The sequence below is a fragment of the Pipra filicauda genome, unplaced genomic scaffold (genome assembly GCF_003945595.2).
Source record: "Pipra filicauda isolate LSUMZ 115617 unplaced genomic scaffold, ASM394559v2 scaffold531_size399970_pilon, whole genome shotgun sequence".
Lineage (NCBI taxonomy): Eukaryota > Metazoa > Chordata > Aves > Passeriformes > Pipridae > Pipra > Pipra filicauda.
Genome location: NW_024104678.1, coordinates 367,458 through 384,165, shown reverse-complemented (window position 1 = coordinate 384,165; position 16,708 = coordinate 367,458). Strand labels below are relative to the sequence as shown.

At 48.8% G+C, this 16,708-nt stretch overlaps 2 protein-coding genes across 6 annotated transcripts in view; one reads left to right on the top strand and one right to left on the bottom strand.

The window, feature by feature from the left end:
* Positions 1–1,003, top strand: part of FNDC5 (fibronectin type III domain containing 5) — a 15,055-nt gene extending 14,052 nt beyond the window's left edge. Inside the window, exon 6 of the mRNA XM_027728363.2 lies at positions 783–1,003. Within this exon, the coding sequence (XP_027584164.1) occupies positions 783–824 (42 nt within the window). The 3' untranslated portion in view covers positions 825–1,003. The remainder of the gene's footprint in view (positions 1–782) is intronic.
* Positions 1–16,708, bottom strand: part of LOC113991788 (S100P-binding protein-like) — a 25,342-nt gene extending 8,634 nt beyond the window's left edge. The window contains exons 1-6 of one of the 5 annotated variants that reach the window (XM_039387108.1): positions 16,366–16,583; positions 13,258–14,412; positions 12,942–13,039; positions 12,153–12,257; positions 8,096–8,150; positions 7,398–7,810 (exon numbers count right to left, since the gene is read on the bottom strand). In XM_039387108.1, the coding sequence (XP_039243042.1) occupies positions 7,754–7,810; positions 8,096–8,150; positions 12,153–12,257; positions 12,942–13,039; positions 13,258–14,292 (1,350 nt within the window). In that variant the 5' untranslated portion in view covers positions 14,293–14,412; positions 16,366–16,583 and the 3' untranslated portion in view covers positions 7,398–7,753. Of the gene's footprint in view, positions 1–5,273; positions 5,430–7,397; positions 8,151–12,152; positions 12,258–12,941; positions 13,040–13,257; positions 14,413–16,365; positions 16,584–16,671 lie in introns of those variants that run through there. The other 4 variants (XM_039387109.1, XM_027728357.2, XM_027728358.2 and 1 more) reach the window with 4 other exon arrangements.

The window sequence follows — 16,708 nt, the reverse complement described above, 5'->3', positions numbered from 1 at the left end:
GGACAGGGCACACAGCCCTGAATCACCCAAAACCATCTGTTAAACACCCCCCCTGCAGCCCGGATGCGGAAAGGAACACCCTCCACCCCCGTGAGAGCTGGGGACAGGGCACACAGCCCTGAATCACCCAAAAAACCCTCTGTTAAACACACCCCCCTGCAGCCGGGATGTGAAAAAGGAACACCCTCCACCCCCACGCGCCACTTCGTGCTCTGAGCCCGCCAGCCACGCCTCTGGATGGGCCTGAATTGCCATCAGAAATCAGGATTTAACCCACAATTCTGAATTATCTGAACACCTCTGGAAGAAAAACGAGTTCCTCGGGTCCTTCCACAGCCCTCAGGTGGCACGTGGCAAAGAGGACACTGCTCTTGTAATTAACTGAAAGTTAATCAGCAGGAGCACTGGCTGGCAACACGCACGATATTAAAGGTTTGTCACAGCCTTAGTAAACAGGCTCAGCTTAAAACAGGCTCGAGCCTGTAATTTATACCGACTTCTTTCAATTAATTTAACTTCCTTGTGTTTCTATTCTCTCTGGCACATCCCCACCGCTTCACATTTATTTATTATTTTAAACAGTTCACTAATTTCTGCTCACTCAGAAGCAGTGAGGAACCACAGAAGCCTAAGGCTCAGCTCTGGCCCTTTTTCATCATCATGAGGGGACGGGACAAGAATTCTCACAGAACCTGACCAGCACAGTGCACTGACCTCTGATGTGGGTTGTTTTTTTTCCCCTCTATCCATCCTTTCTCCCTTTGTTTCCTCTTCTCTCCTAGTTTCCAAAAAACAAGCCCTCAGTGAATATCATCGAAGCATGACAGGCCTGTCACCTGATCGATGGACTCCATCCCTCACTCTCACTTTCTGCCTCTGAGCCGTGATGACTGGGGAGGTGAAATATTGTCAGAGCGACCTGGAAAGAGACCCAGTGATTGTCACCTGCTGGCAGGCATCTCCTCCCACCTCCTGCAAAACATCTGGCCAGGAAGGAAAATCCTTCAGAAATCCCTGACACCCAAAGAAGACGGAGAAGCATCGGTGAGACAGGTGCTGACCCGGACTCGTGGATCACCTGGGCTGGAGCAACGTCTCACACACTCCTTTCCACCCTCACGCTCCGTCTTCTGGGACGACTTTCCTGTCTCTGGGAACGTACGAGGTTCTGTTGTGTCTTTATTTGGTCTCACTGTCACTCCACCCTGGCAGAATTCCCGTGAGCTCGGGCACCAGGCACCGACACCCCTCTCCGAGCAGGAATGGAGGGAAGCTCATCCCAAACGCCACCACCGAGCCGAATTCTGGCTGCTGTGCGCTCTCGCCTCGCTTTGCTCATCGGTGTGTGTTGTGTGACACGTCTCGCAGGTGGGTTTTTAGAAACAAAAAAAAAGGCATCCCCCAGTTTCCATTCCCACCAGGAGAACCTCCCCCCCTGGTTGTTCTCCGGTCAGGCTGCAGCACATCTCTCACTGCTGCTGTCTCTCCTGTCTCACACTGGTGCTCTTCACCTCAGAAAACCGGGGAACACTGAGGCACAGACAGACACGAGGGGACACCAGAAGCTGTTATTTAGCTTCCAAGGATAATTTCAACCATTTTCTTCATGGTATTTTTCAGCTGGGCCTGAGTCCACCACCAGTGTGATAAAAGGTCCATAAAAATGTAGCCAGTCAGCAAAAAAAAAGAAAAAAAAAAGAAAAAAAAAGACAAAATACCTGATGATACCGGTTGCTATGCAAGGGCTCCAGGGGCAAGAGCTGTTTGTTGTGGAAGGCTCTGGCCTGAGGGACCTTTTTCTGAGGGCTTAGGTTCTTAAAATGCTTCTTTTAGCAGGGTTCCTGTGGGAAGGGCTGGTTCTCCTGACAGTGCCTGCGCTATTTTTGTGGTGTTGGAAGGGCAGGTATCTGCTGGAGACAGCCCTTCCCAAAAAGGATGAGGATGAACGGGAAAGGGGCTGGGATTCTCCTCTCTCTTATTAAGTGCTTGATGTTTGCAAGCTGACAGGATCCCTGGGATGGCTGGTGCTCTGGAAGCTGGTAGATGCAGGACCATCACGTGGACAAGATTTACTCTCTGTAGTGTGCCATGGGGTATCTGTATTTATTTAATTACTCCACGAGACCACTCCATATGCACTAGGGGATGAGGCAGGATCCTACTTGTTCCATCCAATGCCAAGACAGGTTGGCCTGAGTAGGGTTTGGATCTTGTTACAACAAACCTGCACTCAGATGAGCCTGGGTTAGGAGTCCCTGCAAGGAAACAGGCTGGCAGGAAGGACTTCAGCCATCTCTCCTCTTCCACGGGCACCAGCCTTTCCAAAAGAGCTGGTCTGGGAGAAAGGCACAGGGAAGTTTGCTTGCAGATGTGTTGGTGAACAAGCAAAGGCTTCCCTTGTGCTGGCTTCAGAAGACAGGCCAACCCCAAAGGTCTCTTCAGTGGATCCTTTGCCAGAACATACTCCTCCATCACCAAGAGGGAGAGGTCAACACCTCTGATACAGACAGAGCAATAAACATTTTATAATGTACAATAAAAGATTAAAGGCATCTCTTGTGTCCTTGTAACATCTGAATTTGGTAATTTTATATTCACCTGCTCCTAGCAGAACACACCCCACAGAACTGGGGGGCTTTCCCTGTATTTCCCAGTGACTAAACCCAAAATGTCTGGGTGGAGAAACCCAGGAAGGTTCAGAGTTCACTCTGGCTGCAGGGCAAAAAAAAAAAACCCTGCACCATAAATAGCACCACAGCCATACCTAGCAAAATCCTTCAGACACGGCTGTTATCTCCCAAAGAAAGAAACAGCATTTGGAATCCATAGCCCTCCAAAGGCAGATTTGGGACAGATGGTACAGCATGTGCACAACGATAAGGGAGATGCTCTCTCCTAATCCGGGAGCAGACAGCCAAGCAAACAACCCTCAGAAGGTGCTCAAGAGGAAACTCACCCGGGTAATTTGGCAGGTTGGAGGGTTGTGTGGCTGTTTTTAAAGACAGTTGTCCCTGGGAATGAAGACCAAACCCCCTTTGTTATTCCCCAGCGACAGGCTTAAGCCATTTCTTTCCTAACAGAGATGGGACCGCTCATTTGGTAGAAGAGAATTAAAATGTAAAGGGTCAGTGTCAATATTCACACCACGACAGGGCAGGAGGTTCCAGGGTCATCATGATGCCCCATAACTGCAGGGTTTGAGAGTAAGGAAACAATGCTGTTAGTGAGGAGAAACAAATGTAGCCCGGCAGCAACTCAGCTCAGAGAGGGACTCCAAGCCACCCAGTTCAAGAAAATATTTTCAGCAACTCAAGACTGAAGTGATGCAACAAGACCACGCTTTGGGAAAAGGTTCTCCCCTTACAGGAGAAGAAAGTTATTTAAAATCTCGCTTTTCTGAGGGTCATTAACATCAAAGCTGTTTAGGTATTAAATTCCACTGTCACCCATGACAGTCCAACACCATTAAGGCTCTGGGCCTGTGTGAGTTCAAGCCCATCTTTAGAACAGAGACCTCATTCCCAACAACAGCTGCCAAAAGATACTCCTGAGGTGTTTTACAGTCAATAAAGGGAAGGGATCAGGGAAAAATAAACCCAAGACACACCGAGGGAAGTCATGCTGGGCCACAGCAGAACATACCCCAAAGGCCACCCACGTTCCCCGCGTGTTTTTCCCTGACTGCTGATTTTGACTCATTGTTGGAGCAGGAGCTGGAAAAAGGAGGTTTCAATAAATACTAAAAAGCAGCAAGTGGGAGTGGGCTGGCATGACAGGGAGCCCAGAGAGCCCTGCAAGTGCTGATTCCCTGCTGATCTCTAAAAGCAAAGGGGAGCAGCCCCCCAGCAGCCCTTGGGGATTAATGCTGCTGATTTCCAAGAATCAACTGAGCAGAGACCGAGGGCACAACAGGAGCAAGAAGCTGCAAACAGAACCCTTTGCCAGCACACTCAGGGCTGGCAGTGTTTAAAGTTAAGTACCACTTGCCTCCATCCTTCCAAGCACTGTAATATTATGCCTACAAGTACAATTTAGCCAATATATTCCTCCCCCACGAGTTTAGGAAAGCGGAGCCGCGGGAGGAAGTGTGGAGCAAACAAACCCTGCACAGCGTGTCCTTCCAACTCACAACACAGCACCAGCCACTTCTCACACCTCCCTCGCCACCACAGGCACCAGCACAAGCTCTGGGCTCTCTCCTCCGAGGAAAATGAGAACATTAGGCATTTTATTCCTTGACAGTTCAATAGCATCCGAGGAGGAAACACCTACACGGCGGAAAGTGTTAGTACAATCTCAGCTGGTAATGACTTTCTGGAGGAGATTTAAATTGGGAGGAGGAACAGGCTGCTAATGCCAGTGTTTGCCAAAGACATGAAAGGTTACCTCGCTCCAAAGCGAATGTCACAGCTGCACATCCACTCTCCTGATAAAAATATGGCACCTCTTTGACTGAGTAGTCAGCCTGCACTTCCCAAGGAGAGAGTTGAACATTACACCATATGTTCCCCACCAAATGTAATTTCCCCAGATTTGCAGAAAAGCTTCCTAACGACACATAATGAGCCATTACTGCCGAGTCTGGGAGCAGACGCTGAGCTGACCAAATTCCATCAGCTTTCTAGCATTTGTTTAAAAGCTGCGTGATCAACACGCTTGTTATGCTAAAATATCTTCTGTTTCCTCCACAAATCTGGTGTCTATTAAATTGTCTGATGACCCGGTGGATTAAAATGAGGATGTTCCTCCTCGTTGGTGCTTTAGCCCACACGCCTCCAGGAAGGAGAGCTGGGTTCTCTCTCAGCTCCTGCATCAGCATCAATTTTGTTTAAGTAAGTTCCAAATGAGGAATCTTTATTATTAGTGACAGAGCCAGGGAAGACACAGCTTGAATTTCAGATCCCAGATGGAGGCAGCGAAGCTGGCAGCCAGAAAAGCCATCTTTTTCCTTGGAATCTGGATGCAAAGCCATTGAGTGGCAATAATGACATAGCCCCACGATGCCATTTGACACTTTGTCCTTTTTAGCTGACAAAACCCCCACATTTAGTGCCACCAACTGCTAAATAAAGCCTATTTATACCATCCAGACCTGCTCAGCACAGGCTGCACCTGTATGGCACTAGAAATCCTCTCAGCCAAAGGGAGAATATTACCAGCTTTCCCTATTCCCTGTTTCAGGACATAATTTCTTCCCCCTTACAGCACAGAAGTAGGGAAGAGCTGGTTAGTTTTTTGAGAGGAAGGCAGAAAAAAAAACCCACATAGGAGTTTAATTTCAGTCCCATTGTCTTCCAGCTGCTGTTGGCTGCCCGTAATACATCCATGAACGCTGTTAAATTTTTAATTGTGAGGCCTTTCATCTCAGAGCTCACGCAGGGCTTGCACAAAGCAGCTTCTTCCAGCCTTACTGATGTCACTGGATTCTACTACAGCAAAAAAAAAAAAATAAAAAACCATCAACACAGCCCTTGGCTACACTCAAGCAAACACACAGCACGTCCTTCCACGAAGGTTTAATCCACAATCCCTCCCTCCCCCTGCAGTGTCTCCACCATTCAGCAGATATGAATCACTTGCAATGTCAAAGAAGGAAATTTTCAGCCACAGAGCTGCCCAGAAGCCTCGATCCCTTCTCGAAGAGCAGAGCTGGCAGTGTTCATTCATGTGAGAGTTTTACATTCACAAGGAGCACAAACACCTCGGGAGGAGGCACCTGCCTGTGCCCAAAGTGTCCAGCACAGGGAAGCTGGTCTGGGCCACAGCGCCCTGCAGACACCATCCCCTCCCTGCCAGGGTCAGGTGCTGCCTGTTGAGCAGGATTTCATTCTCTCAGCAGGGCAGAACCACCACCAGAGAGCCTGTTTTAAGAGAAGGTGGCATAAACAACACCCTGGCTGCTGTACATCACTCAGTGGTAACCCCATAAACAGATACATAACAAAATCGTGGAAAATCCTGAATTTCAGCAAAGGAAGCAGATTTCCTGTGGCATTCCCACTGCTCTCCCCCTGCTGATCAGCAGGGACTGTCCATCACTGGTGGAGACAGAGCTTCCCTCTCCCAGCACTGTGTGACTGCAGCAGCTGCTGCCACTGCTGAGTTACTTCTGGCCTCCAAAGAGCCAGTCTGGGAGCAGTTTAATATCAGATAAACCCTCCAGCAATCCAGCCAGGCTGCTTTCACCACGGGAGGGGGTGAGAGGCTCTGCACTCAGGCTCCTGCTGCCCCTGTGGCCTTCTCAGAATGCCTAAAGCAAACTTTGTTAGGAGGAGGTTGAAGAAATTCCTCCCTGTGAGGGTGGTGAGGCCCTGGCACAGGTTGCCCAGAGAAGCTGTGGCTGCCCCTGGATCCCTGGAAGTGTCCAAGGCCAGGTTGGAGCAGCCTGGGCTAGTGGAAGGTGCCCCTGCCCATGGCAGGGGTGGAAGGAGAGGAGCCTTAAGGTTCCTTCCAACTCAAACTGTTCTGGAATTCTGTGACCTGGACAGCAGGTGAAACTGCCCTCAGGACCACATGTAAATTATTCCTTTTTCAGAACACCTAATATGTGGGATTCACTGGTTTAGGAGACAACAACCACCGTGTGCTAATAACCCCCACACTTCCCAATCAGTGCTGCCAAGGGATTTCCCCTTCTCTTCCCACGAAAGGCTCTCTGAGGACAAAATTTACAGAGGTAAAAGTCACCCAGGAGGCTCTGGGGGCATCAATAATGTGATATTTGCTGGAGAATTCTTGACACAAAGCCCTAACACTGGCCATGCACCACCCCCAGCTGTACAACCCACCCCCAAACGTGCTGTCCATGGATTCCTCCCTCACTGGAGGCTGTGTTATCTGGGAGTTAGTGCAGGCAGGCAGTGCCAGGCTCTGCTCCAAGCTTCCCTGCTTATCCTTGGCACAAATGACTTCCATTCTCTGTGTCTCAGTCACTGCACATCTGGGACAGTGAGAAAAACTTCCCCACTTCCTCCTGTCCTGCTCCAGAAGGGCAAAAGAACAAAATATATGAACCACGACACCAAAAACATCAGTTTAAATTTTATCTCCTTAAGATCATATTAACCAAAAGCATCTCCAAACCAAATCAAATTACTGTGATGAAAATATAATATGATTTCCTCCACGAACGAACCTAATTTGCTCTCCAAATTCCCCCCATAAACACCTAAAGGGGTCATAAGGTCCTGCTGACAACCCTGGGAAGAGCATTTTGAAGATCATCCTCTCCAACTGCAAAGAATTTGGAGGTTTTATGCTCTGTTAGAGAAGGAGATGGAGGCAGCACAGAGATCAGGAGCTGCTGTTGGATTGTGGCACACAAATGAACACAAGGTCACACTCATCTGAGCAGCCCAGGAAGGCAAGTGAAAGAAGGGCCTCAGTAACACAGGAAAAAAAAGAAAATTACATTTAACAGGTACAAAATATTTATAAACTCAAGTGCAAATCTCGTAAAATACTTTTACAAGAGAAATCACAAATGAAACAGGTAAAAACAATAAAAAAGGCAAACTTTCCAGGGAGAAAAGCAACAAGAGAACAAGACAAGCCAGCAGTGAAATCAGCAGCTCCTCCTGAGTTCACAGTAACACACACAGCTTTGTCACACGGAGCAGAACAGCAGCCACAGCTGTTTCTCACAGTTTTAAACCCTCATGTTATCCAAAGGGATCCCAACCACTGCAGGAGATTCAATGCCAAGCTTTAAATCGAGTTTTTTTCCACTTCAAAGCCCGTTTTCCAGCTTCCATCAGTGAAATGATCCGACATCCCATCCTGCCTCTTGAACACCCACTGCTCCTGTGACCTGTGAGGAGGTTGTTTGCAGTTCAAAGGGTGCAAAAGCATAAAAGCTGCCCCCCCCAAAGCAGATCACTCTTAAATTGCATTTCCAAACCTGCCCCAAATGTTTCAAAACCAGAGAAATCTCCCAGTGGCCTTTTTAAAAGACAACTTTTCCAAACACAAACCACTTAAAACCCAGACCAGTTATCAACTCCAAATGCAGAACACAGCAAAATCAAACGGGGTTACACTGGAAGTGGTCGGGAATGCTCTGGAAATCGTGGAGTTTGGCCAAGTTCTTGCTCACCCAGTGGGTATGGCTGTACCTCTGGGTAGGTTTCTTGTTGGACCTTGGGTAATTTCTGCAAAAGGAAGTCAAATAGTTAAAACAAACACAAGAGAAGCGTTGCTATGAGAGGCTGGAACAGCATCTTCTCTGAAAAAAAACCTTCTCCATTTCCTTGGGGTTTGCAGCTGGTACCTAATTTTCCTCTGAGGAGGTTTTGAAAGGAAAAACCACATTCTAAGAAGGTACCTTGGAAAGCAAGAAGTTGATATTTTAGAAGTTTAAAGCCTGTCCTTTCAGGGACTCTGCTTTGTGCTCTATCACCTCCTTTGCAAAGCTCTTTCTCCCTGGCCCACCACAAAGGCTGGAGGCTCAACTAACAGGCACTTCAAACAAGCAGCAAATTTTCCTCCCAAAGTGCTGCACTCACATTAAATCCTCTCATTTGCACATTCTGAAATAGCAAGGCAAACCCCCACAAAACTCCAAGCAGCCTCAGAAAAGCAAGATTAAAAAACAAATTACCTCAACGAGCTTGGTTATCTCCAGGCCTCAGAGTGCTACAAAGCTTTGTCACATCATTAGAGGCTGCTTTGCCCCTTCTGCACTTTGCAAAAGATAATTTTGAAAGCCAACTCTGTCACCTCTTTTCTTTTTCTTCTTCTTCTTCTTCTCGGTGCACAGGGATGAGCATAACTCAGGAAACACAATTTATAAACCTCAAACCCATCTGGTTTGCAAAGCACAGTAAAATCTTAAGGAGTATGGACAACCACGGGGGGGTCACTCCTGAAAAAAACAGTGGTTTGGAGAAGGAACATCTGCCTGGCACAGGGTTGGCACATCCACAACACAGAGAGTTTTATTTCTGCAGCAAAACCAGGCAGTGAGCAGAAGGTCTCAAGCCAAAGCAACCTGGTCACACCAAGAGCTGGGGAGAGATTTCTTTCAGCCTGTATTCCATCAGAACAGCTCCTTCCCTGGCAGTTCAGATTAAAACATCCCTCATCCTTTCACAGCAGTTGAGACCAAACTACAGATTTAGGACGAGACTTTCAGGCAAGTTCCACTCATTTAGGAACCAGGAGCTCTGATTATCTCTGCAAACTCCCCTGCAAGCAGAAGCCATGTGAGAGAAGCCCCTGGACCAGGACTATCACCCCCTAAGAACTGGTAACTTCTTCCCACTCCCCTCACCATAAACCTCCCAGAAATCTGCTTTATCAATTCCTACCCCATCCCCTACTCTAAACCCCAACCCACACCTCTTGAAATTTAGGGTTTGGAGGTGGATTTCATTTCCTTTGAAGTGATATCTCCCTCCCAGGCTCAGCCACTAAAGGTAATTCCTCCTTTATGGCAGCACAGCCCCAGTCCTGCACCTTCCCTGCCTGCTCTCCATTCAAGTCAAATTAATTTGGGCAGGAAAAAACTCTTTCAAGATTAAGTTCTTTTTCCCCCTCAGCCAGCTCAGCATCAATCAACAGACCAGATCCTTTCAAGGCACAGTCTGCAAGCACAGAGTTCATTTGTATTTCACAGATTTGTTTCTCCATATGCTCCCTTACACTGTTCTCCCTTTCCATCACCTTAAACACACTGTCTGTTTTTTAAAGATATTGATCTTTGTTATTACAGTAAGAGCCAGATGGTTTGTGACTCTTTACAAGGTATTTCCTCCTCTTCTCCCTTTGATTCAAGAGTGATCCAAGAAAATAATTTATCAGGTTTCTGCCAGGTTGTAAGAAGTCTGATAGAATTGCTAAAAACATCATAAACCTCTAGCAAACACACCAGGCCTCAAGGAGAACTCCTGCTGGAATCCTGCTAGGAAAAGGTCAGCTTCCCAAGGACCTGAGGGGCAGGGATGGGACTTGGAGCAACCTGGTCTAGTGGAAGGTGTCCCTGCCCATGGCAGGGGGGTAGAACTGGATGACCTTTAAGGTCCCTTCCAACCAGTCCTTGATTTTGCTCCAAACAACACAGTTTTAGGAGCCTCATTACTTCAGTGGCTGGTATAGACCCAGAATCGCTGAGGGAGATCTCCTCAAGAGGGAAATAATTCTATTTACTGCTGGATAAAGGGCAATAACGAGGTGAAAACGCTGACAAATGGTCAGCTGGCAGAAATCTTGTGTGGTCAATGATCAACCACCCATCGCTGAGCAGATGTTCAAGTCACATCTCATTTTTACAGCTGTCACAACGCAGCCTCAGCAGCATTTAAACCCCTCTAGGAAGCTGCAAATAAATTTATCTATTCAGATTGAGTATCATCCAGAAACCAGAATGAGAGGAGGCACAGGCAGAGCCATGGGTTGTCTCCCAACTCACTCGAGATGGCTCGATGTGAAAAGTTTATTCTGAATATAAAAGGATTTCTTTCAACCAGTCAGTGTGACTTTCAGCATTCAATCACCCAATATAAGAATATATAAGGTATTTATAACATATCTAAGATATAGATATCTAAGATATATAGGTGAAAGTTGTATTTATAGGGAACCTGCAAGTGTAAGATAATGTACAGATGAGGGAAAAGACAAAAATCTCTGCCGTAGACAGCCCAGAATTCCCTCAGACAACCCAGTAGCAGGAGCCAGGATACAAGGAAGAACAGACAGATTACATAAAAGATGGGATAGCAAAGGCAAACATCACACTGAGACAAATGCCAGGAGATTTGCAACTCAAAACAGAGCTAAAGATTTGTAGCAGCAATATATTAGCTACTGCTTCCCAGAGGGAATTCCCTTGCTGGCTCTGAAACCTGCTAATTTTCCTTCATGAATTTCTTGGGATCACTCTGCATTTCCCATGCAAACGATCCAAAAGGCATCTGCTGCAGATCCAGGTGCCTGGGAACAGCACACAGGGCACAGCCAGCCCACTGAGAGGGTTTCTCTGGGACAACTGGGAAAGCCCACGCTGTCTGTCGGGCTGAATTCCAAGCCCGCAGCTATTTGGAAATAAAGAGAGGTTTGCACTAATAAGAAAATCAAATTGTGTGCATCCCAGACAATGTTCTTCCCCGGCAAAATAGAGCTGTATTTCACTCGTCAGCCCCGCTCACTTAGAGCTCCTGCCCGATTTTCTGTGACTCACAACATACGTCTTGCATTTTTAATTTGAAAGGAAGAGAAAACAGGCCATTTCAGCTTTGCCTGCCTTGTCCCCTCTGCATTACTTATGCTGCATTCATGCACTGGAAGCAGCCCTGTGGCTATGCAGCTGCTCCTGTGCCCGGGTAAGTGCAGGCTCCACACAACTGTCACTTCCTTACAACTCGCCAGAAATGACAATTATTGCACCCGTGAACACTCAAAATAACCACAGTGGGAGGCCGTGGCTGGAAGATACCAGAACATTTTGCCCTCCAGAACATCCCAGGCCTCCCCATCAGATGTCACCCTTCAGCTGAAACCCACACCCTGCTCTTTCCAACCCCTTCCCTCACACCTCTGCTCTGGGATGACACGGCTGGGGCAACACACGGGAGGTGTCAGCACTGAATCCAAACCTCAGCACTGGAGTAAAGATCCCCCCAGGCTGAGTTCACAGGTCCCAGGGAGGTTTGGAGTGCCCAGCCCTGGAGGTGTCCCAGGAAGGGCTGGATGTGGCACTCAGTGCTCTGGGCTGGGGGACAAGGTGGGGCTGGGGCACAGGGTGGATCCATGGGCTGGGAGGGCTTTTCCAAGCTTAATGTTTCTGGGATAGTTGTGAACTGACAAGACCAACTTACCTTCCAGTGCTAAGCCAGAGCTCAGCTCTGCTTTTCCCAGCTGACACAGGCCTGTTTTGGGAACATCCCTGACACACAAATTCCCTTTACAACGTTTTTCCCAGGTATCCCCAACCCTGAAACTCATCTGAGCCAGCCCTGGAGCAAGACTGAGTCCTGTACAGGAATTGTGTGCCTGGTGGTGCTGCAGCAAGTGTAACAGGCACTTTTTATTCCCCTCTGAAAACAAATAAATTAAAAACATCAAAGAACACGAGTCCAGCCAGCCAGGCCTCCTGCCAGGACATCAATTTTTCCCTCCCCACCAGCCTCACCCCATCTCACCTGAGGGCTTACCTGATAGAGGGGGTACCCTTTTCATCAGGTGGGTGTGCACACTCTGCATAGAAACGTTTCTTTTGCTCAACTTTCACTTCTGAAATGCAGGGCCGTTGTTTCAGTCTTTAAAATAATAAATAAATAGTGTTAGGGTGTTTTTTAGATTACTTGTCAAATTAGGTTGCAGAAGACAGAGAGGGCACAGTGCCCTTCAGAACTATTACAGACACGACCTCCTTGCAGCCCTGTTCTGTGACTGAAAAAAATGTGTTTGTTTTACTGAAACTGCAAAGATAAAACACCCAAGAGCAAAGCAGGAGGGTCAGCTGAGTGACCTGGCAGGTCACTGCCCTGGTTACCTCGCCAGGAACCCGCAGAGAGCCCTCAAAAGCAGATCTTTCTCATCACCCAGGGCCGTGCCGGGAACAGCAACGCACGGAACACCTGAGAGCAGCAGGTCTGCAGGGAAAAACCCCCGAAGTGGCACCTCCAGGAGCAGGGGAGAGCAGCAGGAACCATCCCGACCCGCTCCGCTGCTGCCATCTGCAGGAAAAGCGCTCGGGGAGGAGCCCAACAGCACAAACATCCCCGGTTCTGCCTTCAAATCCCTGCCCCAAACTGGCTTAACCACCTCCTTTCCCTTTTGGACCTTCCCTGTCTTCCAGAGTAAATTATTAAGTGCTTTTCCCCCTAATTCAGTGCACGGTAATTAAATGACAAGGATAAAACCCAGCAGCACACAACCAACAAATTGGTTGAGGAAATAACTGGGATGTTTCTCAAAGTGCAAACTTGCTAAGAAATTACCTTTTCTCCTTCTCCTGTGGGACAATAATAACTTTGCCAGGTTTCTTCCCACTGGGTGTCTCTTCCTGCACGGTCTGGACTATGGTTGTGTCACTTAACTGGAAAGGTAAGGAAAAAGGGGATTAACATGCAAAATAAAATCATTCCATGTAAGTTTTGCTTGTACAGTTATATAAAAATCACACTTTGCTCCACTTGAAAAATCCTCCCCTCTACAAACACAGCACTTGTGTGCCTGTGGACATCACCACAAGTACAAACCCAAAGGAATGGAATTAAAAACATTTTAGCTACAAGAATTAAGATGTGAGTTTACTTTAATGTCGCCTGATGGCTGCTCAGCTCCTGGAGATTCCCCTTCACCATCCTCTGGAGAGTCTGATTTCCTTGAAAACAAGCTCGCTGTTGCTTTGGGAAGTTCTTTGTTTCCAGACCCAGGAGCTGGGCTCTCATCACCAAGGTGAAACAAGGGCACGGCTCTTCCCAGGCAATCCGAAGCCAGGCTTTCCTGGCCTTTAGGCTCCAAGGATTCTTCCAGAATGCAGCTACCAGCAGTTGTAGCATATCCTAAACAATCATCTATCATTGCTTCTAGAGTCTCTCTTTCCACCTCCACCAGATAATTGCCCTCCACGGGCTCATCGGAACCGCCGACAGCAAAGGGGCTGAGATGCAGGAGATCCTGCAGGTCAAGGTCCTGCTGCAGGTGGATCCCACCCAAACCAGCACTTCCACTCAAAAAGCCAGGATAACACCCAGAACTGACTGGGGGATGCTCCTGGGGCAGAGGTTCCTCTGGTTCCTCTGCAATCTCCGAGGCATCTTCCCTGACTGAGGCCCCGCTGCAGCTGCTGCTCCCGGCCTGTCCGCTCTCCTCATTTCCACTTTGGCTCAGATGGCTTTTTCTAATCAGGTGCTGCTCAGCTTCTGTGCAATCATCTGCCAAGATTTCCTGGATTTCCTCCTCGGTGTAATCGAAAGGAGAGTTCCCTTTCTCACTGCCTGACAGTTCCAGTAGGGAGTCATCCAGCTCAGTGTCATCGAAGCACCTGCTGGTGTCCAGGGAAATGGTCACGTCGTTGTACTTGGACCCACAAAAACTGGCAGCAAGGTCGCCCTGGCCACTCTCATCCAGAAAATGGGAGCAGGGAGAACCTGGGGAGAGGAGCAGCAGGTTCTCTGATGGCTTTGGAGTGCTGCAGACATGACTCAACACACGAACCCTCTTGGCTGACTGCAGGGCCTGGAGCTGCGCTGTGGAATCCAACAACCTCTTGGCCCTGGGAACTGTGTCCTGCTTGAATTCCCGACACAGACAGAGCCCAGGGGAATGAGGGGAACCGTCTCCCATGTCGCTGTCACTGCCTGGATCTCTGCTTCCAGCTCTAGAGGCCTGTTCTGAGGTTCCTCTGCTCCTGGTGCCCTCTGAGCAGCCCCTTCAGAGGAGGAATCAGCAGGAGTCGGCTCCAACCTGCCAGCAAAACCAACACCAATAAAATGAACTCAGCTGCTTTCCAAAGGTGCTGGGATGTAACAGGGAAGGTGAAAACACTCCTTGATCTCTATTCTTGACTCTTTTGGGTCCTAACACATAACAACAACCAATCCCTCGTTCCTGAGTGTTCCCTCACACGGGGTTTTATCAGGCAGGATTAGTACAAACCCCAATCACCAACATCTCTGTGCCAGCCCCTCCAAAACTGCTGCAAATCACTCACACCAGACCCCAGGAACCACAGCTCACAACCCCAGATCACAGAGCACGCTTCAGGTATTAAATAAAAGCTCCCAGTGTCTCAACCCCCACCCTGCAAAGACACAAATGAACACATAAAAAAGTCTTTTTTTGGGTTAGGAAAAAACCGAGCAAGGGAAGAGTAACCCGGTCAGGGAGCAGAGGGGTCACTCAGGAGGGGGATTAGTCACTGAGACACTCACACAAAACACACATTACAATCCAAGATCACCAGATAAAGAACCTTCCCGTTTCCAAGTATTCACAAACAAACCCTCTTTTTCCTGGAGTGAGGACTCTCCCCAACAGGAATCTTTGGACCTGAAAGCCCTGCACTTGACTCTCAGCCAGCAGGAGAATTTGGACTAAGGAAAGGTATTTCCTGTCCTCTTTGACCAAGGATTTAAAGGAATGTCTTTTTGTCTTCCTGTTGCTTTGACTACCCACTGCTTAAAAAAGGGAGGGGGGTGTGCAACTGCAGGGATAAAACCTGGGAATTTCTGCTGCTTCCTCTTGTCATTCTGCCTAAATAATAAACATGGGCACTTTCAGAATGATGCTACAGGAAAAAAAAATACCTGGGGAATGAGCTGTGTGTGTACAAAGCCCCCACAGGAACACATGGAGTCAGGAGCAGCCCCAGTGCTTGCCTGGAGCTCTACAATTTACCTCCCAGTGCTCCAAGAAAAACATAAATAAAACCAAATTAAACATGGATTTTGTCCTATGGGGTGTGGCAGTCCAATAATGCAGCTCCTAACCACAGAATCATGGGATGGTTTGGGTTGGAAAGGACCTTAAGGATCGTCCAGTTGCACCCCCTGCCATGGGCAGGGGCACCTTCCACTAGCCCAGATTGCTCCAACCTGGCCTGGGACACTTCCAGGGATGGGGGAGCCACAGCTTCTCTGGGCAACCTGTGCCAGGGCCTCCCCACCCTCACAGGGAGGGATTTTTCCCCCATATATCCCATCTAAACCTGCCCTCTCTCAGTTTGAATCCATCCAACCAATAGACTTGAAAGAACCGACTCTTTGAAGCCTCTTTGTTGGAAGAGACTCCCAAGAAACCCACTTGGAGACGTTTCCACTGCTGACAAGGAAATGGATTCTTTGCTGTGGGACCTTCCCAATTTACTCCACCCCATCCTGGGCTGGGTCTGTACTTCCAGCCCTACATCAAGGACTCTGGAAGCAGGACTTGGGTAACTTGGGTGATTGATGATTCCCAAGCCATTCCCACAGCAGTGTGTGGAATTCAGGGGCTGTGCAAGGATTTACTCTGTGGAAATGGCCTGTAACAGCTTAAATATCCTTAAATTGATGTAAAACCAGGCTGCTTGTGATTTGTCCACCACGTGAGATTATCTTCTCTGAAAAGGCAAAATCCCAGATCGGGTTGGGAGGGAACTTAAGAGACGATCCAGCCCACCCCCTGCCATGGGCAGGGACACCTCCCACTATCCCAGGCTGCTCCAACCTGGCCTTGGACACTTCCAGGGATCCAGGGGCAGCCACAGCTTCTCTGGGCAACCTGTGCCAGGGCCTCCCCACCCTCACAGGGAAGAATGTTTTCCCCAATATCCCATCTATCCCTGCCCTATGGCAGTGGGAAGCCATTCCCTGTCTCCGGTCACTCCATCCCTTGTCCAAAGTCCCTCTCCTGGAGTCCCTTCAGGCACTTAAAAACCTGCAGTAAGGTCGCCCTGGAGCCTTTCCTTCTCGAAGGCACTGACACCACCAGCAATTCCTGCTCCTTCCCTCACGGAGCCCAGCGGCCCCTTCTCCCTCCCTAAGGAGGCACCGCCCAACCGGCGCCTCAACGGCACCGCCCCAAGGCGGGGCTTTGGGGGCGAGCCCACCCCCTTGGCTCCTCCTCGCGGCCCGCCGGGGCACCGGCCGCTCCCGGAGCGCCGGGAAAGGGGGTAAAACACCCCAAATAAACGAGATAAACGAGATAAAGGAGCCCGAGCAGCGGCCACGGCCCGGCCCTCACCCGCCGCCATCTTAAGGGCGCCGAGGCCACGCCCCTG